Source organism: Engystomops pustulosus, chromosome 9 (genome assembly GCF_040894005.1).
Source record: "Engystomops pustulosus chromosome 9, aEngPut4.maternal, whole genome shotgun sequence".
NCBI lineage: Eukaryota > Metazoa > Chordata > Amphibia > Anura > Leptodactylidae > Engystomops > Engystomops pustulosus.
Window position 1 is genome coordinate 95,658,116 of NC_092419.1, and position 24,621 is coordinate 95,682,736.

General features: G+C 44.8%; 1 protein-coding gene across 1 annotated transcript in view; it reads left to right on the plus strand.

Annotated features, from left to right (window-relative positions):
* The window catches only part of ABCD1 (ATP binding cassette subfamily D member 1), a 29,835-nt gene extending 12,264 nt beyond the window's left edge, over positions 1 to 17,571 (plus strand). The window contains exons 4-10 of the mRNA XM_072124104.1: positions 366 to 534; positions 2,490 to 2,584; positions 6,265 to 6,410; positions 7,270 to 7,415; positions 9,933 to 10,017; positions 12,098 to 12,223; positions 13,523 to 17,571. Coding sequence (XP_071980205.1) covers positions 366 to 534; positions 2,490 to 2,584; positions 6,265 to 6,410; positions 7,270 to 7,415; positions 9,933 to 10,017; positions 12,098 to 12,223; positions 13,523 to 13,751 — 996 coding nt within the window. The 3' untranslated portion in view covers positions 13,752 to 17,571. The remainder of the gene's footprint in view (positions 1 to 365; positions 535 to 2,489; positions 2,585 to 6,264; positions 6,411 to 7,269; positions 7,416 to 9,932; positions 10,018 to 12,097; positions 12,224 to 13,522) is intronic.
* Positions 17,572 to 24,621: the final 7,050 nt, after the last annotated feature.

The following is a 24,621-nucleotide window of genomic DNA, read 5'->3' on the forward strand; positions in this document are numbered from 1 at the left end:
GAGCAACTAGAACAGTTTTGCTCTCAGACGCTACTGATAATATCTTATTGTTTGGGATACGACACCCAGTGCCACCACTGTTAGCTGTTTCGAAGTGACAGCTTCAGTGAAGTTAGTCCTGTGCACATGCAATACCAAGCACAGCCACTGTACAACGCATGGTGCTATGCTTGATAAGGAGTGAATAACCCGCAGGGCTTGTTTGAATGCTGCGGTCTCTGTAAAAAGCGTATTAAGCAGTTACAGGATGTCAGCATTGACCATTACTATTGTCCTCTCAGTCCTTCAGTAGTGCAGCCTCAGGCTGCACCTATGGGTGTTGTCACCCTCCATTATCTTAATGTGCCCCAATATGTCATTGACAGGTAACAGAGCTGGCCGGGTACACAGCCAGAGTTCATGAGATGTTTGAGGTCTTTGAGGATGTACAGAATGGAGTCTACAAGCGTCCCGGAGAATTGGAAGAAGGGAATCCCAAGGAGAGAGACGTTATTCAACATGGGATTCGCATCGAAGGTCCCCTTGAGATTAAAGGTGAGGTCTGTGGTGTAGATTCTGGATGCTACCGTGAAGGGAGCAGCAGGTCCTAAAACACTGTATACATATGACCACGAGAGGCCAAGTGGTCACCCACCGGTCATGAGCTGTAAGTTATTTAGGGTCGTGTCTGGTTTAGAAGACTTGGTTTTTAAGGCAATTCTGGGTTAAAGATCCTGTAAGAAGTATCCCAGGATGATTTTCGGATTGCTAGAAGTCCCCCTGCAGGGACCCCCGGTAGTCAGATACTATACGCAGTGTTTAATTTCCCAAAGCGCCACCACAGGGGAAATTAAGCATTACACCGCGCCCTGCAATTAATGGTTTGTTTGTCTAAAGAAGGACAACACCCCTCCTCTAGGGTAAGACACACTCTTTGTTGCTCATCACCATTCTGGACGAAATATCTGGATAATAACAGGATTTTTTCATTCAGTAACTGACATGGGAAACATTTTATCTCTCAATTTATTTTTTTTGGGGGGTGGGGTTTGGGTCTCAATAAACCAAAATAGAGACTGCTATAGTAAGTTTTCCTGTTTTGGAGGACCAAGCCTTCCCATGTATATCACACCTAGTCCATTCACAGCACATGTAATATCACTTTTCCCCTGCAGGGGCACTGCAGGAGAGTGGACCTTTTTTATTGGTTTTTTTAGATGATTACCTGGGGGGGAAGGAGCCCAACAATTGGATGCTCTGTGATCAGATATTTATTGGGCAGCCAATAAAGCAACTTTTTAATGTTTTTTTCCCCTGTAAATAGGTTTTCATGAACTAACCAATTGATACTAAGGATCGCTCATTGATGTTGTGATGGCCTGATATTTAGCGCATTCACCAGTCAACTACCAGTAGACTGCAGAGTTTGTAAAAGTGCTGCAGACTCGTCACTTTTTACCAAGCACAGCACCATCTAGTATATAGTGGCTATGGCTATGTTTGGTATTGCACTTTTTCCATTCACATGGCCTGGAAAGCGGGTGATTCCTGGGTCATGTATCACACAATAGTCATGACCTTTACTAAGAATAGGTCATCATTAATTATTACCTGATAACCTCTTTGAGGTCAGGTCGGTCCAGACAGACACGTGGAGCTGCAGTAGATAATGGATTAGTGAGTCAGGAGGCAGATAGCTGACACATGGGGAAATACTGCCGACACATCTGCCTGGCATCCAGCTTTTCTAGGAACGGATATCACACTAGTGAGTCAGGCACATGATGCACGTGCGGGCATACAGACTGGAATCCCTGCCGCCATACGTATGACACTTAGCCCTTGGGTGTGAATGAATAGGACACAAGGCATCACATGGACTACTATGTGGATGATAACATGTGTACAATCCTATGATTTGCAAAGCGCTACGGAATTTGATGGCGCTATATAAATAAAGATTATTATTATTCATCCTGCTTAGAATCTAGGGAGCAAAAAAATCAGCGCCCCCTGCTGGAAATGATATAGATCCTCCATCCAATAACTGGCATCTATGAGCCTGTGCCCAGGGTTGAGGACTCTTGGTAGCGTCAAGATGCCCATCCATCTATGATCAGGATCGATGCCAGCGCGGTGCTCAGACTAGGAGGGCTCTTCCCCTGAGATTAGAGGGATACTTCACATTCAAGTGCAGGTTTCTCTTATGACACATCTATTTGGAATTCGGATAGCAAGCAGATTCTTCAGAGGTGCGATATAAGGTGTGTTTAGGTCCCAATGGAATATTATTTTTTATGTATACAGATATATAGATTTAACCCTTGCCTGTCACCTTGCCGTTTTATCACCAGGTTATGCCCATAGGTCAGTGGAAACATGACCTCTGTAATACACCGCTACAATCCCGGCATGATTATAGGGATCAGAGAAAGCTTCAATCCCTGCAGTAAAGGAAGACTATTACGTCAGCCCTTACCTTATTGTCTCTTTTTGTCTTGTTTCTGCAGGGAAAGTTGTGGATGTGGAGAACGGCATCATATGTGAGAATATCCCCATTGTCACCCCGACAGGCGACGTGGTGGTCGCCAGCCTTAATATTCGGGTAAGTGCCATGAAAAACATAGGGCACATAACCCAATTCTGGTTCCAACTGATGTGATTTCTTCCATTGTATACTGGAAAGACATTTTCCTTACCTACTTTGTATCAATTTCTCCAAGATAGACCAAAATATTCCTTATGGCAAGTGATGAGAAGCATTTGGTAGTGGGGGGCTGCAGTGTTCAAACCAGCCCTGTATTCACTTTCTTACCAAGCACAGTGCCATATAATGTATAGTGGTTGAGATGGGTAGTTCAGCTTGGTCGTATTGCACTGGGGTCTGGTCGGTCCAAAACACATAAGGCTGTGTCCATAGGTTGCAGTTTTTGCAGAACTCTCTAATTTAAAGGTAATTTAAAATGCCACATTCGCACCACAAAGAACAGTATAACTAACAATTAAAATACATACTAAAAGATCATTAAAAAAGTACATAAAAACAGGCATGGATAAATAATTCCATTAAAACATGTACTAGCAAGAGCGCAGTCATCAGAAACCACTTATTCTTGCAGTGTGGAGAAGGTATGGCCAGAGCCGCAGAGACTAATGATCTTTTAAATCTCTCACATCAGAATAAATCGTCACTTGGCTTCATAATAAGATTGTGTATCGGATAACTGGGGTTTTCCATATTTTTGTACATTTTTTTTCTACATTTTACTTTGTACCTTGTTTCTAGACATGCCAATTCAGTTTCTCTATTATCTCTATGCCAATGGTTGTCAGTACAGGCGGTCCCTCCTTAAGGACACCTGACTTACAGACAACCCCTAGTTACAGACGGACCCTATGCCCACTGTGACCTCCGGTGAAGCTCTCTGGATACATTACTATAGTCCCAGATTGCAATGATCAGCTGTATGGTGTCTGTAATGAAGCTTTATTGATAATCCTTGGTCCCATTAGAGAAAAAAATGTTGAAATTCCATTCACTGGGGCAAAAACAAAATGCCTCGAAATACAATTAGAAAATATTTACATTCAAATTCAATTTAAGAACAAACCTTGGGAACCTATCTTGTACGTAACCTGGGGACTGCCTGTACTGATCTTTTAAGGCAGTGGTTCTCAACCTTTCTAATGCTGTGATCCCGCAATACAGTTCCTCATGTTGCGGTGACCCCAAATCATGTACAAGAATATTGTATTCGTGCCAAAAAAATGCAATAAAATCATGGCTCCAATGGCTTTAGGCGACCCCCGTGTTTTGGTCGTGTACCCCCGTCGGGGTCGCGACCCACAGGTTGAGAACCGCTGTTTTAAGGGGACACTGCAGACAGGTCCCAAGTCCGGCATTGATGACATATCCGCAGTATATCCCAAAGGGCCACCTTTGGGATCCACACCCGTCCACTGACCCCCTTCGCACAGCCTAGAGGAGAGGAATATGTATCGGGTCTTTAAGAAGTGAGTTAGTGAATCCCAGGGTCATGACCTGACATACCCCTGCCCTGACCTTTCCCTGATATGATCTTAATGGCAGTAAACACAGTCAATGGTCGTCTTACCCAATCCCTCTTTTCCGATAACTTTCCCTGAAATCTTGATAAACCAGGTTATACCTCAGCACAGAGGAAAGCGGGCTAAGGTTCAGCGATGTCAAAGTCTTCCATTATCGCCTATTAACCAGTGATAGGAAGAAGATAAAGTCAAACGTCCAAGGACCCGTGAGCGCTGGCATTGCCCTTTAATACTACAGCACAGGTCTCCCCCCCCCCCCCCCCCCAGTGTTTTTGTAGTAATGTATAGTTGGTGTTTTGTATAGGTTGTAGCCACGTGAGTCTATATACACTAGATCAGCTGGAACGGCCTAGACAACCATCTGATGTGTTTTTGGGGCTGTTCAGACTTTCCTGTAACAGGGGATCGGCCATGTTTGATTTCAAGATCTCTTAATAAAATTTAATGATTTCCATTTTGTTTTTTAAGAAATTTTAGATCCCCCACAGATCAGCTGTTTTTTTATGGGACCCAGACTGCACTGGCTCTTTATAGTGGCTGCTGTGAGTACTGCCGCAGTGTCCACTTTTGTTAAAATGGATTACCCCTTTAATCTGCGTAAGATATTGCCTTAGGGGTCTAGATGGAGCTTAATCCTTCCCCCCCCCCCCCCCCCCCCCCCCACTCAGAAGACATCCATGCCTGGCTATGTGTAATGTAGTTTGAGGTTTCACAGCTATAGATATGGTTAGAAGTAAACAAAGGAAAGCATTGTATGTGTCTTTTGTCATGATGTGGCAAAGGACCATAAGAACACGTGAGGTCCTGACACATAATGATTAGGTCATCTAGTCCTAGTGCTGAGTGTCCTATACTGCTGACTCGCCGCCTGCTGAAGAGCGGCCGCTGCGCTGGTCAGGGCTGTTCTGCCACATCAAGTATTAGCCTATACACAGGATAGGAGATGACTTGCTTATAGTGGGGGTCCCCCTTGAATCAATAGAACAGAGTTTCATTCTACCATATCAGAACCCCAAATCAGACATATGCACTGCTGCACCTTTCACTTTCTGTGGCCCTGATGGAAGTAGCAGAGTCCAGCGCTCAGCTATCTCTATCAGCGCCATAGAGATCAATAGAGCGGCAGGCGCATGTGCTACCAGCTAATATTAATGATTAATAATTCCTTTATTTATATAGCGCACACAGATTACGCAGCACTGCACAGAGCTTGCCAAATCAGTCTCTGTCCCCATGGGGCTCACAATCTAATCAACCTACCAGTATGTTTTGGAGTGTGGGAGGAAACCGGAGGACCCAGAGGAAACCCACACAAATATAGAGAGAACATACAAACTCTTTGCAGATGTTGACTTTGATGGGAATTGAACCCAGGACTAAGCCCAGGCACTAAGCCACCATACTGCCCAGTTACCTTGTTATTTTGGGGAACAAGGGATCCATGGGGGGCTAACCACTGAAACCATCACGATCACATATTGCCCCCTATATTGTGAATGGAGGAAAACTTCATGCGAATACATTGTGGACATGGACGATTCAGGAACATCATCCTGTAGGCAGGAGCATCGGCAAAGAGCGACTTGTTCTGCCGGTCCTGTCGCGTCCACTATGGAGGCGCTGCAGGAAAATCGCCCCCTTTATTCTGCACTCCCCTAAGAGATGACAGCTGAACGCTGGAGGCATTATGACCTCTCCCTGTGTCATTCATCTAGAGCAGTAATGGCTAACCTATGGCACTGGTGCCAGAGGTGGCACTCGGAGCCCTTTCTGTGGGCACTCAGGCCATCACCAGAGATGACTCCAGGTATCTTCCTGCAGTCCCAGACAGCCCAGGACTTGCTGTGCACAGAGGTATTTTAAAGTGACAGGACTACCTGGGACTATTTTCTGCTTTATTGGTGTCCTCAGAGTGCTGGTATCAATGAAAACTGTGATAGAGAAGGGAGTATAAATCACGAATTAAATTTCTGTGTTGGCACTTTGGGATAAATAAGCGGGTCTTTGTTGTAGTTTGGGCACTCTGTCTCTAAAAGGTTTGCCATCACTGATCTAGAGGGAGGCGCTATTTAACACTTCCATTCTCTTGATGCTCTTCAGTCGGAGTTTAGGGAAGCATTCAGTGGTATAATAGCGCCCCCTAGCTTACTTTTTATCATAGCCTTATTATGCAGTTCTAGCAATGGTTCTCTCATCATATCACGATTCTGCCTGCAGGTAGAGGAGGGGATGCATCTTCTCATCACCGGACCCAATGGCTGCGGGAAGAGCTCCTTGTTTCGGATATTGGGAGGACTGTGGCCGGCGTATCACGGCGTGCTGTACAAACCTCCACCACAGCATATGTTTTACATACCACAAAGGTACAGTATCTGGATGTCCGGGCCATTCATGAGAGCCCATATATACATGTATGGCGGAGGGATGGATATCCTTATCTCATGTCCATGTTTTTGGTTTTAAATGGTAATTATTTTTATATAAATTGTTTATATTTAAATTGTGGTTCCATACTTTTTAGGGCTCCCCCTAGTGAGAAGATGTATAATTACTGGAATCGCTCAGCAGAAGAGGATGGGGGCAGAGCAGCAGGACATGTTATTAGTGGGAAGTGAAAGAACAGAAGTGGGCGTCATGACTAATGCAGAATAGAAATATCTAGATATAGGATACGTTTCATCAGAACTTTTATGGGATCTAGTAGGGGATAGTAAATCCTAGGACACAGAATGACAGCAGGATGGTGGTTCCTGCATGTTATCATACATGTGCACTGTAGACTGTAAACAGGAGCATCACCACAACCCTACATCCCAAAAACTCTATGATCAGCGCAACTGACCCAAGTCATAAATCATTGCAGTCCTATACATAAAATAATAAATAATAATAAAATATTACACCCAGGGCCATCTAGTTATAGTGGTAGATTACCTGAGTTCTGCCTTAATGGAACAAATCCAAACTTGTACTCCTGTACTGCGTTTTTAAAGCGACAGCCGCAGTTTACTTTCTCACCAGTAGATGGCACTGGTGTCGTTTAGTTGAGTTATTTATTGTAATTTCTGATTTAAAGGGCTTCTCTGTGCTTACTACAGTGAGTATAGTAATTGCAAACACTGATTAGATTCTTTACAACTTTATTTATAGTGATGTCAGTGTAGCCTTCTCCTGCAGTATAGTATTACTGTCCTAATACAATGGATTTCTATTTTCATCCAGGCCTTACATGTCCGTGGGCACCCTCCGGGATCAGGTCATCTACCCTGACACAGCCAGCGACATGAAGGCGAAAGGCTTCACGGACAAGAACTTGGACACTATCCTGAATATTGTGAATCTGTTCTATCTGGTGCAGAGAGAGGGAGGTGAGTGAGCAGGATGCTCACAGGTTATCATCCTTCGTAGCTGGATAATGGAGAAGAGATTGGATGTATAACCCAGGCTGCTGTACCAGCCCACAGCCAGCAGGTGGCACAATTCCTTGCTAGTCTGCATTTAACTTGTTATTGCCCAGAGTATATTTGTCTTAAATAAGCAAACACTCATTAGAAAGTGTGAACACATGATGCTTTATCAGCACTACCTTTTCTTCCTTGGGTTACTAGAATTTTTTATAATTATTACTTAGAACTTTTTAAAAAGTTTTTTTTTTTTGGAGTGGGGGTATTTTTCGGCAGGTGGATAATTTTAATCCAGCAATGCGAATGCAGCATTAAGTGATGCAAAGTAAATGGGGTTTTTATTTAGCCTTTAATTGATTGAGCCCCATAGATCTAACCCTAGCTTAGGTTATAAATGGAGACACAGGACCCCGATTCTGGCAATGATAGGGATACCAACAGTCAGTCTCATCAATATCTAGTTACTAGGTGGTTACTTCTTATAATGGAGTACCCCTTTAAGCTTGTCACTGGATATTGCACACATTACTCCAGTACCGGAAGGATGGAGGCTGAACTCTTTACATATGAGCAAAGTAAAGAGCTTAGACATTATCCTTTCTAATCTGTCAGGGGAAACCGGATATCATCTGTTCCCTCCATACCCCGGCCTTCCCAGTAACTGACCTGTTATATAAGGGAAGGAGATCCTATTATTTCAGCTACACCAAAAAATTACCCATAACATTCCCAAACCATATCCTATAAGGCCACCACTGCAATTCCCGATGAGGATGTTACCAAGCTTTGCTAAAGGACGGAGCGTCCTATCTACTAGTTATATCATATAATATCATGTATAGTGTTAAAAAAAGGCTTCTCCTGTCGTATCTGATTCAGTGCCTATGTTCCTGAAGTTTCTTGTGACAATGAAGCAAGCTGCTGCTCTGTAATTCCTCTGAGAAATTCATTAGTAAGTCGCCTGGGTGTTACCATTCTGCTAGTCCCTACCAATGTCTCCCTACATGGTCTGATAGCGACATCTCTAAATGGACAATGTATACAGCTATACACACATAGATATAGACTGGACCCCCAAATGGTAACACCCATTTGTAAATGTATTCATATTTTTTCCAAGGGGAATAACAGAGGATCAGTACAACACTGTTATGAGTGTTCGACTATGGTGGCTATGAGTAGTTATTCGTTACATGGTGAGAGGTTTTCTCTAATTTATTAATACATTACAGGAATACTGACAGGCAAGGAGAGTTTTACAACTGGGAGTTACCATTTCATCAATAGGGTGGTCCCTGCTCACTCTGACACTGTCCAATCAATGCTGATGATGCTAAAGTGTGCAAGGAGAGTATGGTAGCACCCAGTTATTAATATACTCATGCATTACCAAGATGAATAACAGAGGAACTACCTGTCAGAGTTATACAAAGAGCTATTCCAGAATTGTTATACTATGGGGAAGTATTTACTAAAACTGACCTATCGGGGAGGTGACCTCTCTTTTTTTTTATTTTTATTTTATTTTATACTGAGTAAGTCTACATGCACACTGCCGTTGCACGAGGAGGGGGAGAGCGCCACTCAACCCCGCCCCTCTTCATAGGAATATATGGCGCACGGAGAAAGATAGGACACGTGTGCTGCACCTTACCGCTCCTGTTGGGCACCGTGAGTCCATAGCGATGTATGGGGGATGTACATCGTGTGTATATACGGTATGTCAGCCGTATATACGTCCCCCATACGTTTGTGTGAATATGGCCTAAAATTCTGAAATTAGAGTGGCCACCCAAATAAGTGCAGCGGTGGTGGCAGCCATATTGGCTGTCGCACAGTTTCCTAAATATTTCGACCTAGAGCCTTAAAGGGGTTTCCGGAGTTAACAAGAAAGAGGGGTGTAAAATAAAAGGCATCTTTCCTTCTCTAGTAGCATGATCCAAATAACCTCCACTCCCAGTCCTGGAAAAACCCTTTTAAGTGTTTATTTATCTTTCATTAGTAAAAGCCTCTTTAATTGTAGACTCGATAGCACCCCCGTTTTTTGCCCACATGTATGACGCCATCTTGCTCATCCAGCCCGTCTTCCCTGCAGGCATCAAACAACAACCTTCTCATTCTGTAATCTCTTTCCATAACGCCATCCCTGTACCACTGCCAACGTGTTTCTGTTGTGGCGTGTAGAACAAAGAGAAAACACATTACATCCGTGTGAGCCAGGTCCTGCACTGATGTGGGGGGATGCTGATGATGAATCTGGGGGGGTACAGTGAGGGGCTACATCATACACCCATGAGCCATGGGGCATGAGGGGCACTGCTTGCGTTATCTTGTCTCCAGAGCTAAGTGCAGTGCCCAGTGCAGCTCTCTGTTATCAGGCAGTCTGTAGGGGTCCCCATTAGGAAAGTCTGAGCCACCGCTCCATTCTAATAGTTACCCAGTATATAATCTATCTGACTTGTGTCTTGTCTTTCCATACAGGCTGGGATTCTGTGAGTGACTGGAAGGATGTCCTTTCTGGGGGAGAGAAACAGCGGGTTGGAATGGCGCGAATGTTTTATCACAAGTTAGTAAAAATTCTTATCCTTCCAAAGAAATTGTCATTTTGGGCTGTGTTCACACTGCAGAATTTTAAGGAGATTTTCAATGCATGATCTGTGTCCCAATTCTTCTTACAAATTTCACCTACCTAATCGGTTTTACTTATAATTAAGTATACCGTGTATATACCGGCTTATACTCGAGCCAAGGGAAAAAAAAAGTGGCTCCAGCATTAGCTCCGTGTCCCCGCAGTCCTGCGACAGACGGTGGGCCGACATGGAACCAATGCCAGGGCCAGGCTGTATAGAAGAGGACCTGCTGGGGGAACGTCGGAAGGTGAGTACACTTTTTGTTTTTTTATTACAGGCATTATATTGGGGGCATGGGCTGGCAGGCTATATACTACAGGGGCTGGCAGGCTATATACTACGGGGGCTGGCAGTCTATATACTACGGGGGCTGGCAGTCTATATACTACGGGGGCTGGCAGTCTATATACTACGGGGGCTGGCAGGCTATATACTACGGGGGCTGGCAGTCTATATACTACGGGGGCTGGCAGGCTATATACCATGGGGGCTGGCAGGCTATATACCATGGGGGCTGGCAGGCTATATACCATGGGGGCTGGCAGGCTATATACCACGGGGGCTGGCAGGCTATGTACCACGGGGGCTGGCAGGCTATGTACCACGGGGGCTGGCAGGCTATGTACCACGGGGGCTGGCAGGCTATGTACCACGGGGGCTGGCAGGCTATGTACCACGGGGGCTGGCAGGCTATGTACCACGGGGGCTGGCAGGCTATGTACCACGGGGGCTGGCAGGCTATATACTACGGGGGCTGGCTATATACTATAGGGGGCTGGCTGGCTATATACTATAGGGGGCTGGCTGGCTATATACTATAGGGGGCTGGCTGGCTATATACTATAGGGGGCTGGCTGGCTATATACTATAGGGGGCTGGCTGGCTATATACTATAGGGGGCTGGCTATATACTATAGGGGGCTGGCTATATACTATAGGGGGCCGGCAGGCTGTACACTACAGGGGGCCGGCAGGCTGTACACTACAGGGGGCCGGCAGGCTGTACACTACAGGGGGCCGGCAGGCTGTACACTACAGGGGGCCGGCAGGCTGTACACTACAGGGGGCCGGCAGGCTGTACACTACAGGGGGCCGGCAGGCTGTACACTACAGGGGGCCGGCAGGCTGTACACTACAGGGGGCCGGCAGGCTGTACACTACAGGGGGCCGGCAGGCTGTACACTACAGGGGGCCGGCAGGCTGTACACTACAGGGGGCCGGCAGGCTGTACACTACAGGGGGCCGGCAGGCTGTACACTACAGGGGGCCGGCAGGCTGTACACTACAGGGGGCCGGCAGGCTGTACACTACAGGGGGCCGGCAGGCTGTACACTACAGGGGGCCGGCAGGCTGTACACTACAGGGGGCCGGCAGGCTGTACACTACAGGGGGCCGGCAGGCTGTACACTACAGGGGGCTGGCAGATATTATACTACAAGGACTGGCAGGCTATATACTGGGGAGGCTGTGACCAATGCATTCCCCACCCTCAGCTTGTACTCAAGTCAATAGGTTATTCCAATTTTTTGTGTTAAAATTAGTCTCGGGTCTCGGCTTATACTCAAGTATATGCGATAATTATAATTTAATTATAATTCTAATAATTATATTACTTATAATTTGGAAAACAATGGGATTTTTGAGATAATGATATTGATGACCTATTCTTACTATTCTTAGAGCTCTGCTGAGAACGGCACCCTATAGCTCTCCAGAGTGTGGCACCCAGTAGCGCCCTACATCAGGGCGCTCCAGAGGGGTCTTAAGCGCCTTATTTGTTCCCTTGACCGACATTCAGAGTTGACCATATAGGTCTTCACTGTCAGTATTGCAGCACAAGACCTGTATACGTGCAGCCTCGGTAATATTTGATTATCCCCCCTGGGTCAGATGATCACCATGACATTGGTTGTTTCCGGAGCTCTCCTGGGTCATTCAGCAGTCCATGGGATGAGATGTCAGATAAGACAAGGGCTTCTTGTAACCATCAACAATGCGATTTTCATCTCTCCACAGACCAAAATACGCCCTCCTGGACGAGTGCACAAGCGCAGTCAGCATTGACGTGGAAGGCAAGATCTTCCAATCTGCAAAGGATGCTGGGATCGCCCTGCTGTCTATCACCCACAGGCCATCTCTATGGTAAGAGGCCGGATTTACGCGTATATTATGTTAAACTCTTTGTCATTGCTACTTACCATCAGCTTTATTATTTGCATCATCTACATCTCTTCAAGGGGCTGTCCACTTTAGGCAAACTTGTAGGAATGCACTGAGGACAATGCAATAAGCAACGTAGTGATGTAGAGTTAAAAGTGCATCAGCTGGGCAACAGTGCGCCCGGTCCCAAAACAACGCAATTTAGTTAATATTAATCCTTGGATGGACTGGAATAGTAATCCAAATGCCATTAGTGGTCATGTTGTGCACCAGAATGGACACGGTGAATGGAGTGAGAGGAACAGCTCTTTTCTCTGTGTAGTGGCCAGGCTAAGTAATTGCAGGCTCGCTCTCATTCTAGGAGTAGAGCTGTAGTGCAGTAATGTGGGGGTGCCTAGTTTTTGGGGAATAGGACATTCAGGGGAGAGATAATACAATGTACAGGGGGCAGTACAATACCCAGGCATCATGGCTAAGGTAAAGGCTTCACGATACTCCCAGGGCACGTCAGAGCGTCCAGTGCCCCCCTCACTATGAATGTGAGAGCGTCCGAATTGTGTTTTAATTGGGAAATAGATGTTCCTCCGCACAAGGCACCATTATTTGTGCAGCCTGTGAAGTCAGTGCCTCAGGATTGTATGGCATGGCAATACTGCGAGGGGTGAGCACTGCAGGCAGCAGTGGGGTTAAACAGCTTCACTGCTGCTTTAAGTAAGGGTTGTATGGCCATTCTCAGAGACGTGACCCCCAGCTGCCCTTTTGTGCCCCACTTCTGTCCCCTTTTATCGTCACAGATGGGGAACTTGGACGGCTTCCAGCCTTGGCCTCCATGAAGGGGACATTGGGACAATGGAGGCTTGTTCTTCCCTCCTCTGCAGTACATACAGTGACATACAGCCCGGAGACAGGGGGACCTTACCAGGGAAGATGAGGGCATTCACCACGTTGCTTCCTCTGGTCTTTCATTAAGTCTGTCAGAGCTGGGCACTGTCCTACCGCCTCCGCATCCAGTCTGACGTCTCACTGTGCTTTTACTTCATTGCTGTGTGTCCCACAAGATTCATACAAGGCATTGATGGGGTGTAGGTCAGAAAATGGTGCTTGGCATGTGCCAATTTTCTGCCACGTCCACCCTGTCCATTATATATATATGTATGGTTTCATGTTCAGAAACAGCACCACCCTTGTCAGCAGGCTGTGTCTGGTATTGCAGCACAGCTCCGTTGGAATGAGTACGGTTGAACTTTGCCTCTGACCAGTCTTTACTTCTTTTCCCTATAGGAAGTACCACACTCACTTACTGCAGTTTGACGGTGAAGGAGGCTGGAAGTTTGAGAAACTGGACACGGCCGCCCGTCTCTCACTCACCGAGGAGAAGCAGAGACTAGAGCAGCAGCTAGCCGGAGTGCCAAAAATGCAGCAGCGGCTCAGTGAGCTCTGTCAGATCCTGGGAGAGGATTCCGAAGTGTCCGGCACTGAAGACTGCCAGATAACTGAGCAGCCTGTGTAAGGACATAATCTGGGTGGTCTCCTGGTGTACCATGCTTTCCAAGTCTGCCCCACACATAGCCTAGGCCAGGACCTGCTGGGTAACACCTCTTACCCACACCCACCATTTTTTTCCCCTATGATTAAGATTAATTTGTCTGTAGGATATAGCAGACCGTAATAATGCAGATCATCTTGGTAGGCAAGGAGTTAACATGCACTTTGACGTCACCGGGTACCCCTGTGACAAGCGTCCGACGCCGAATGTGGTCACCCTGCAAGCTGCGTCAGCTATAGGCAGGAGACATTTCTGTCCTTCTATGGAAAATAGAAACATATTGTAATTTCAGTTCAGAAAATGTGAAGGAAACTATTACTTTATCAGGTAGTGTTAGCGTTAAAAGAGTTAAATACTTTGGGCCATCTCCACCATTGTCTTTAAGGGGTTTGTCCTTCGCGGGTGCCTCATAAGGTCTTATAGCTGAGCTATTCTATACCATATGGATGGACCTGGACAGGACTTATCCTATGGAGATCAGGTTGCAAAAGTATACACCCCCTTATTGCTTCAGACACTGTGAGGTTTTTTGGGTAAGAATAGCAATTTTACTTCAAATTTCCTGTTTTGATTAAATGGCACCTGCATCATGGCGCTATTTTTTGCAATGACCCATAACATTGATTCTGTAATTTATTCTGTGATTGTAGCGGGGTAGTTTTACCTTCCATCAGAGAAGGTATTCCAAAAAAAGAAATTTCAAAATCTTTGCTTGCTGGCAGCAAATGGAAACATTATGGTTTACACTCTGTAAAAGCCTACATTGGCCCAATACTTCAATACTACAGTGTTAAAACCAGCCCATATAGGTAGTGGTAGTAGCTGTGTTACTATGTCAGATTGCCACCAACTGTGCTGTAATTCATCAATTTCACCACAACTAATGGGTGGAGCCGTGAAGCCTGTAATTTGTAAAGTTTTAGAGGCACATTTATATTTTAGCACATTTTTTATTCTGTAACTTGTCTGTATACTGGTGCAGAATTATGGATGCAGCTCTGAAATACATACCCATGTATACTATAAACTGCGATTTCAGTAATGACGTACCCTGTAGTGTGATAATTTTGTATTGTAATTTATGCGCGTGGCCCGCTTAATGTGGAGCTGATACGATCTTGCGAGATAACGTTTCCCTGAATACATGGTGCTGTAAGAGCTGCCTCACAGCTCAGAGAGATTGCATCTCATTTAATCACTTAAGCAGACCAGATTTACAGGCCAGCACATTCCCTTTAAGCCAGCGTGTGCCTGGGAGGCGCCACAACTTGTACCTCTGGCTGGCTTTGATTTCATGTTAGATAAAGCCTCCGCATAGATGCTGACAGACATCTGGAATGTATCCCTGGTATATATAGTCATATGTCACCTACAAGATGGCCGCCCTCTTGAGCTGTATTAACCTAGCGGTGGATAACTGTATATGGGATAACATATGCGCACAGATTAGGGGAGTCATACAGATGAGATGAGAGTGGACATTTCTTATGGAGAGAGGGAGAGACGATTTATCACTGTTTTAACAGGCCTGTGAAAGTAAACATGGCCGCCGCAGCTGTGACAGGACCTGCCCTGGCTATTATTTGCTCTGTCGACTTGGCAGAACAATAGTAAATGTGTACAAAGGTGGTATTAGATCTTTGACGTTAAATAAGTGGGAAACCCCCCCTGCCCCAAAGGCATTGGCTTAGTTAATGGTTATTATAGTCACCATTTTACTTTTGAGGTAAAAGTAGCCTCAAATATGAGGTAAAAGTAGCCTCAAATATGAGGTAAAAGTAGCCTCAAATATGAGGTAAAAGTAGCCTCAAACATGAGGTAAAAGTAGCCTCAAACAGATCTTTAAATCTGTAATTTTTCTGACAGAGAAGGCACATAGGCTTGGGAAGGCATTTATTGACATTGCTGAGGAAAATTGGAGCAGATGCCCAAAGTCACTGTAGAAACTGTATAAAATGTTTTCTTTAAAAAACATACTAGTGTTTTTTTGTATTGTGTGACAATAGTTGACCCTGAATATTAACATTGTGACTAGGGTATAGTGCCTTCCATGTCATGTGGGTTGTATTCTGGACCTATATATAACTTATAATGAGTTGGCCATTTTTTGTATTTTCCAGCATAAAAAAAGAGGAAATAGACATCATGGGGTTTCTTACTGAAGCGTTTGTAGACACTTCCCCATTGCTTGGTATTCTAGTCATTGCAGCTCATCTTTTATCTGGGATTATCTGCAGTACCAAACACAACCAAGAGTGGAGCTGTTTTTTTAGGGGGGTACTAAACCTGTACCTATATAGATTCGTACCCCAAATACCCCTTTAATACATCCCCGTAGGCAGTAACATAGTGGTCATGTTACCCTGTATATAAAGCTGAGTTAACCAAACGTTATAGTTTATTTTGTGGCACAGTGGGGGAGCGGATTAATTACCGACCCAAGGCTGAGAGTCAGGTTACGCCAATGCAGTCCCCTCCCAGGTAATAAATACACAGCTCCCATTGTGCGAGTGTTTCATCATGCGACACTACAGCCACGGTTTGCACCCGCAGGGCAGATCCAAGGAGGAAGCCTTTGTCTTAAGTTATGGATGGAAAAGGGTGAAGAGGCAGATGATTGTGAAACACGGAGGTGTCTGCGAGCACAGCATCTGCATGCCAGAGCACGGTCCTAGGTGTTATAGAAACATCTGCTCAACGACGGATATAATTACAATCACTTTTATATTTAATTTCCTCTTTTCTACCATTAAAAGAGGGAAAAGTTTGTAGAACGATGGTGGACAGTAATCGGCACTAGCGTGAGGGACTTTTGGAACTGTCCATATCAGCCATCTCTCAGAAAATATAATTTGTGATGTGATTGGTTGCGATGGACATGCATTTTCTGCTGTAGTCGTAGTCAGAAATAGAACCACAAGGAAACCGATTATGTAGATTGCCTAATAATTAAGACATAAAGAACTCTGGGCATCATAGGCATCAATACCCTAAAGTTTAAAGCTCATGACCAGTTTACAACACTGTGTAGGGTTAGAGTGGCCCGTATATTGACCAAAACAACCATCTTTTTGCCTCTTATCTGTAGAATAGGGGCCTTTAGGTCCATGCAGGGTATGCCCCAGCATGTGGTAACTACTAGACTGCAGACGCAGTGTGAACACCTCCTTATCCCTGACTGTCATTTTGGCTTTGCTCCATTTGACCTCCTGCCAGCTTCCAACTCATTTCGCACTCACAGCTCACAATACATTGCATATACAAGTGAGGGAGCGATGATGTGAAACGTCAGCCTGTCCAAAGTTTTAATGGATTCTGATATCACACGTTCATCGATTGCCCAGATTAAAGTTACACAACTTCCTAGGCTGTCAGCAAGCGGAGGAGAACATGCTCAATCTGGTGCCATCAGTTTAATATAAAGTCATCAGAAGGGCCGGGCCTGGCACATACACGGTTAATAATTTTGTCATTTTGCTGGGAGCAGGGCACACTTCCTGCCCACCCATTTCCTAATGTTCTCTAGGCTGTATAGGTAATATAATCCACACAGGATGTAATAATCCGGCCCGTGTATCTGTGTCGTCACGAGGTATAACTATATAGTGTTCTGTGATGGGACATCGGAGCGTCCTAGAACTGCCCTCACCCCAATAGCTGCTTGTTCTAAACTACTATGCAATGTTCTCTGACATTCATTGAATCAAGATGTGCCTTAATCCTTTCTTCTATGACCAAATGTCTTTTATCATTAGATACTAATAAATGTACAATCTGATAATAACACGTGTCATGTGTCTTCACTGCCATATCACCACAACATACCAGGGACCATACATCTCTGGATGCTGTAGTAGGTCCTACAATGGAGGTGCAATATGATAACAAAGGGGAACTGGGAAACGCTCGCGAAACCATGATGGGGCATTTCCATACAGAACACGGAGCAACACTGTAATGGACAGAGAAGACAGTAGATTATTCTTTCCAGACCTGGACCTGCTGTGGTTCTAATGAACGGAGGAAATGTACTTGTACACCACAAACTTCTACAGCTAACCTGTGTGGCTAACGCGAAGATTGCAAGTTTGATGCGTCCTACAAATTTGCGGCCTGGAACGTCCATCCCTAACGCTGAGCAACTGGAACTGGACTGACCTGCCGAGTTCAGTTCTGGATTCTCAGTGTTCAGCCCATTGTTTTGGATCGAGTGCTAATTGTTGTTTCAACAGATAATACATGGCTCACACACATAATAATAATTATTTTATTTATATAGCGAAAACATATTCCGCAGCGCTACACAGAGCTTTCCATATCAGTCATGGCTTCCACAGCCCGGTGTATGAGCTGAACACATCATACGCTGATGACACACTGGTCGCAAACTACGGACCATGGGCCTTAGAGTGCACACATTAGTTTGAGAAAGTGATATGTAGCCCAGCAAACAATATATGCTTGTGACAAGTTCGACCCAATGATCGCATATCTGCAACCAGAGCCCGTTGTATCGTTTAATTGCTAGACGCCACGGTCTGGTTAACAACCGCATGCGGTCACTGGAAATGCATTTGCGATGTCGTTATGAAACACAACACTAGCGGCTAGTGTGACCGTGGTCGGAGGCTACAAGCTCAAGCTGGTGTTATGCTCTGGGATTTTGGCACACGTGAACTGATTTTGGTGCATCGGGCGCCGGCGAGGCTTTCACGCAACAAAAATCAGGGGTCGTGGCCATCGGACAACCTGACATCCGGAAAAACCGTGCAATTTAAAAAACGTTGTGTGTCGCAAGATCAAGCACTTACATGCACTGGGAAGAAGAAGGTGAACTCCGGCGGACTTCTGCGCAGCAGTGACACCTGCTGGATATCGGGCGCACGGCATTAGTGAATCCCGGCAGACCCGCATCCTCGTCGGACAACACACCGCGGGATTGCGACTGGACCGGGTAAGTAAATGAGTGTCCCGTGTGATCAGCGGTTGTGCACCGCACACCCACCAATGTCAATTCTAAGTGACTGCCTGTGGATAGATATGGGAACGTGCTAGCTGTAAAAAATACACATGTCTCTGGTCGGTAAATGGTTCCTTGGTGAATTTATTAACTTCTGTATAAAAAAGTTAAAGGAAACCTACCACTTCTGATGGTAGGTATTAGATGTAAACACCGGGCACCAGCTCAGGGTGAGCTGGTGCCGGATGTTACCTTAGCTAGTGTTTTAAACCGCTATATACACATTTTGATTTACAGCCCCGAGGTAGCTTCGGCGCCAGCTCACCCTAAGCTGGTGCCCGGTGTTTACATCTAATATCTACCATCAGAAGTGGTAGGTTTGATACAACTTAGAGCAAGCCTACAGTACCAATTGTCGTTAGCCACGTAAAAGGATAAGTAGTCTTCTATATATTTTGGGGCATATAGGCCCTACCTTTGGGAGCTGACTCTGGTGGGTGGGGTGGGTGGAGGGTGGCTGTTAAATTTCGTTTCGGGCAGGTGCCTTGTTACACTGTATTTTCCATTTTCTGTTGAAGATTAATATTATAAGGTCTTACTGTGACTGCTGAAGATGCTAATTGATGTTCTGTAAAGTCTGTAAGAATTTCCTTATACAGTGGCTCATACTGTGTAAAATGTATCACATATCCACGTGCTTGTTTGTGTTAAAAGTTAAAATCCAATAAAAATTTATCTGATTTAAAAAAAAAAAAGAAGTGGTAGGTTTCCTTTAAGGAGAAGTATGATTTCCCTTTTTGTGAAACATTGGCGCACATTTTCTTACAAGTTTTAGCAAGTTCACTAAAAGTGCATTGTCCGTCTATAATGCTGCGTGCGACGATTCACTAAGATCGAGGGCCAGAAATCATGAATCTGTCACTTCCCGGCACTGGGCATATTTCCCCATCTTTTTTTGTGGTGCACCTTTAACATCGGGTGTGCAACACTATTTGAAAGTTAAATACGACGCTCGGTCCGACGGCACGCCCCCTAATTTGTGCCACATGGAGACCAGCGCAGCTGCGCCACAAAAGGGTCGCGTTCGACACAATCTCAGCGCAGACACTTCCTAAATACCTGTGCAAGCCGTTTTATCCATAAAGAACGTGCACAGTCTGACAAAAGTGCAGCGTGTGACAGTAAATGAGCCCCATCATTTTTATTGATTATTAGTTTTCATGGGAAAAACAAGCAAACTACCAAGTATTCTGCACTGAACATCAGAAGGATTCCTGTTTTATCTTTATAGGGACAAGTTAGGAGACATTGTTGATGGTCAATACACATTAACTTGGAGATTTGTAGTGATAAGCATCTCTGAATAGCATTGTGCCATATCAACCCCGAGTGCTGTATACCATTGAGTATACGGAGTGTGGCCATAGAGGGAACCCCACCAATATCATTATTTATTATCTTTGAAAATAATTGTTAGATACCACCACCCCAAGTGTTATAAAAAGAGACGCTACCAGTATCCTCCTAAAGCAACTTATCCCCATAAGAACAAACTATGGTATCAGAAAATGCTTGAGCCATGGCCATTATAGGACATCAAAACCTGATTGGTGGGCGGTGGACAATTTGACCCCTACAGATCTGCGCATACTTGCACATAAATGAACTAGGGGTCCAGCTCCGTTCTCTGAGTAGTGGTGAAGACTGTGAACTACAGCTCAGTTCCCATTTAAATTTTGAAAGGTGGAAAACCCCTTTAATTAAACATGCTTTACCCTTTCAGAGCTATGCTATGTTTTTAATAATACCACCTAAACATCCAACCTTTCCATACATTATAGGACATCAAAACCTGATTGGTGGGCGGTGGACAATTTGACCCCTACAGATCTGCGCATACTTGCACATAAATGAACTAGGGGTCCAGCTCCGTTCTCTAAGTAGTGGTGAAGACTGTGAACTACAGCTCAGTTCCCATTTAAATTTTGAAAGGTGGAAAACCCCTTTAATTAAACATGCTTTACCCTTTCAGTGCTATGCTATGTTTTTAATAATACCACCTAAACATCCAACCTTTCCTTACATTACACGATCAGCAATTCTTTTAGATGACCATCATGTAATATTATAACTTTCCTGTAGTGGGCACTAGAGAAAAACTTCATAGCTGGTGATCCTTTCCGCCAGGCTATCCAGTGTGTGACTGTCTTTAAAGTGCTAAACAACGCTAGCGCCGGGGCTAGCATATGCGTTTCCAATGAAATGCGTGCGATCCGTAACCAACAACCGTTTGTCTTACATTTAAACAATACAAGACAATGGGACGGTTACTGATCGGTTCACTGGAAACGCATATGCTATGAGTCTGAGGCCGCCCCCCGTGTTCTAGCGTTGTGTTTGTAAATGCAATGCTAGCGGCGTGTATGACCGGACCCTGAGAGAAGCGGTTGTTTCCAGAACGACCTGAAGTTTGAACTCATGTGATACTATATTTACTGCGATTTTTTTTTGTTAATGATATTGATGTTATTTTTTAGAATCCCTTTAAGACACCACACACAATCCTCATTAGTAAGGACGGATCTATTTCTAGGATTTAACTTACATTGATTTCAACATCTTATAAGGCGTCACCAGAGGAACTGGTGAAATAGTCTGCCTACAGGAGCAGCGAGCGGTGTCTGAACCTGCAGCACAGATGCCTGTCAGGCCCCAGGGAAAGTTATCTGATCACCCCCTTCCCCAGCAGTGTAATATGTGCTGAAATATTCATGATTTATGCATTTTACTGAGTGTATGATCTTCGAGACATATGACATTGTTCATCTTCTTTCGTCTTCTGTCCAAAAATATTAAGACTACTTTCACACGTAGCGTTTACATTGCAATTTAAAATGCATTGACAGCGATGGAATTAGGCAAATTTCCTTTCCTCAACTGTTGTATTGCTTTTAAAAACGGAATGTAAACGCCGCCTGTACTAATAATATATTGAATCATCCTCATCTATTGTTTGTTGGGAGTTTTATCCACTGGTGTTTTTGTTATATAAAAAGAAGGAAAAGGGAAGGAACAGCTCACTGTATTTGTAGTGGTCCTCTCTACTCATGTGAAGGGTCACCAGGATCCAAGGAAAACCGGGCCGATTGCGGTGTGGACAATGGAAAAATTGAAGTTTGATCCAGCACTCGTGCAGTTAAAAGAATGACAGTCCTTTATTTCATGTCAATTTAAAAATAAAGTAGTGGTAGAAATCTAGAATACATAATACAAGCTACAAGCATAATACAAGACCTACGCGTTCCAGACAAAAACATATCAGTCCTTAGTCATGTTTTTTGTTATATACAGTATGTCAAAGCTGAGCGACAAACCCAGGGGCGTAACTTGAGGGGTTGCATAGGTTGCGGTCGCACCTTGGCCCAAGAGGTTTAGGGGGCCCTTATAGTGTCACTTTCCCATATAAGAAGACTATTACTATAAACCATACATTATAGTTGGGGGCCCGGCACAGACTTTGCACTGGGGCCCATCAGCTTCTAGTTACACAATTGGACAAACCAATATGTCCAACATTTCAAAGCTCTAATGTGAGTTATGACCCAGCTTTTCCTAAACCCTGCTAGCCATGTAAGTGTATATAGAGATAAGTAAAATTAAATCATTTTTTAGAAAATTTTGGGAGGACCCGGTTAGAAGTCAGTGGGGTGTGTTGTGACGGACTCGGGTGTGAATAGGACATGCTTCTGGTAGAGTTACGTACACAGGGTGCCACTATACAGCACCAAACCTCCCACTATAATGCATTATTTATAGTCCCAGTCTACTCATATGGAGAAGTTACACCTTATGGTTCTATAAGGCTCCTGGGCCCAGGTGTGACTGCGTCCCTCTTAAGTTCCACCCATGGTCATTCACAATGTCACAGGACAGTCACTGTGTTTTTGCCTCCTTTCTTTAAAAAATTTGACTCCTGATAACAGAAAGGTCACTGATACCAGTGGGTCCTCGCCACAATGATGAGTTTGCACTTCTTCCTCATGTAGGATAAGCTTGGTGACATGTGTTTCCTCAGCTGAAGTCTGGGGGAAGTCCAAAACAGCCCTAAATAACCACAAAGTTGTAAAGTTGTACATGTATTGTGTGTCCATGGCATTGGTAATGACAGGGTTGGCTCCAGGTTTCTGTAGGCCCCTGGACGACAGAGCCTCAGTAGGCCCCTGGGTGACAGAGCCTCAGTAGGCCCCTTTGGAGTGAACTCACATGGCAGCATTAACAATTCAGAAACTAAAACAGTCTCCTGTTCAATAAAATATTCCCTAGTTTATCATCCCAAACAGCCCCCTCGTGGTTACTCTATATAAGCCCCCTTCACCTCCATGGATTCCATACCTATAGCCTTATGTGGGCCCCCCAGCAGCTTTGGGCCCCGGCACATGCCCAGGTATGCCCAGTGTTGGCGCTGGCCCTGGGCAATGAGGTCCTAGATCATGACAACCCCTTTCCAGGGTGTGGGGTAATGACTGGAGAGGAGTTGCCCCCTGTGTGCAGAATACAGTTGATGGATGCACTCACAGTACCCACCCTGCTCATGGCACAGAGCCTACCGGTTAAGCTCTGCCACCTTACAAGAAATAAGCGGCATCACACTGAGGATAAGAGACACAATGTGGTGTGTACTACATACTTGGGGATCATTGTGGGTCCCAGCAGTCACACCCTCTATTATCTCCAAGTGAGATATCTGTAGTAGTTGCCCGCTGCCCCCCCTGGCAAGGGAATAGGATGTTACTGTGGTCTGGAATGCAATGCTGATCATATGATCGCTTGTGGTTTTCTTCTGCAAATGTCACAAAATGCCAATAATATAACATGTAGAGATCACATGGCGCAGTGCAGTGCCGCACTGTGTGACCAGGATAGGTTCTGTAGGTTTGTTGTGAAGTTGAATTTGTATGTAAGTCGGAACTGTATATTTTATCATTGTACCACCAGCCAAATTTTTTTGGTCTCTGTGACAATTGGATTTTAAAAAGGTTGTGTTGTCATAAGAACCAGGATTAACAATGAAGCTTAATTGTAGACACCTTTGATGACTGTTACAGCTTATTATTATTATAGCCTAGGGCGAAAGTACAGTACATTACACCCAGAGGTCCGGTTGTAACTAGGGGCCATGTGTAAGTCGGGTGTTCTTAAGTAGGGGACCGCCTGTGTAGGACATGTCCTATAGGACACCTATTGCAGTGTTTTTGCTCGGCTCGGTCACGGTGAGGTGAGTGCTTACCACACAGTGACCGGGTGCCATAGACCACTATGGGTCCCCAGACGGTCTTGTGTATGAGGCACTAGACTTTCTTTATTATTTCTACATAGCTATATCAAACTCGGGTGTTTTGGTCCTCCTACAAGTCTAGGGCCTGTTTTATAACCCGTTACTGGCTGTAAATTGAAGAAGTGATTTAGACTCCTCCTGCGATCACCTATTAAAGAAAGATTGCATTGCATGGCGTTTAGTAACGTAATCTTACTTCAATAGGTGATCGCAGGAGGAGTCTGAGCGCTGCATGTGGAAATGCAACACGCTTGCCATGTGCGGTCATAGACCAGCGGCACACATGGCGTTTTGAACCTGTATTTGGGCCGTTTTTAAGCAGTCCGTTAAAAAAAGCATGTGTTAAAAAACGCATGCATTTTTGAAAACGAATGCGTTTTTGACCGGTTTTACCAATTATCTTAATTAAAATGGGTCAAAAACGCATGCGTTTTTTTAACGTACAGCTTAAAAACGTCCCAAAAACAGGTTCAAAACACCACATGTGCCGCCGGCCATAGGGTGCGTTCTTGGTCCCTTTTTAAATGGACTGAAAACAC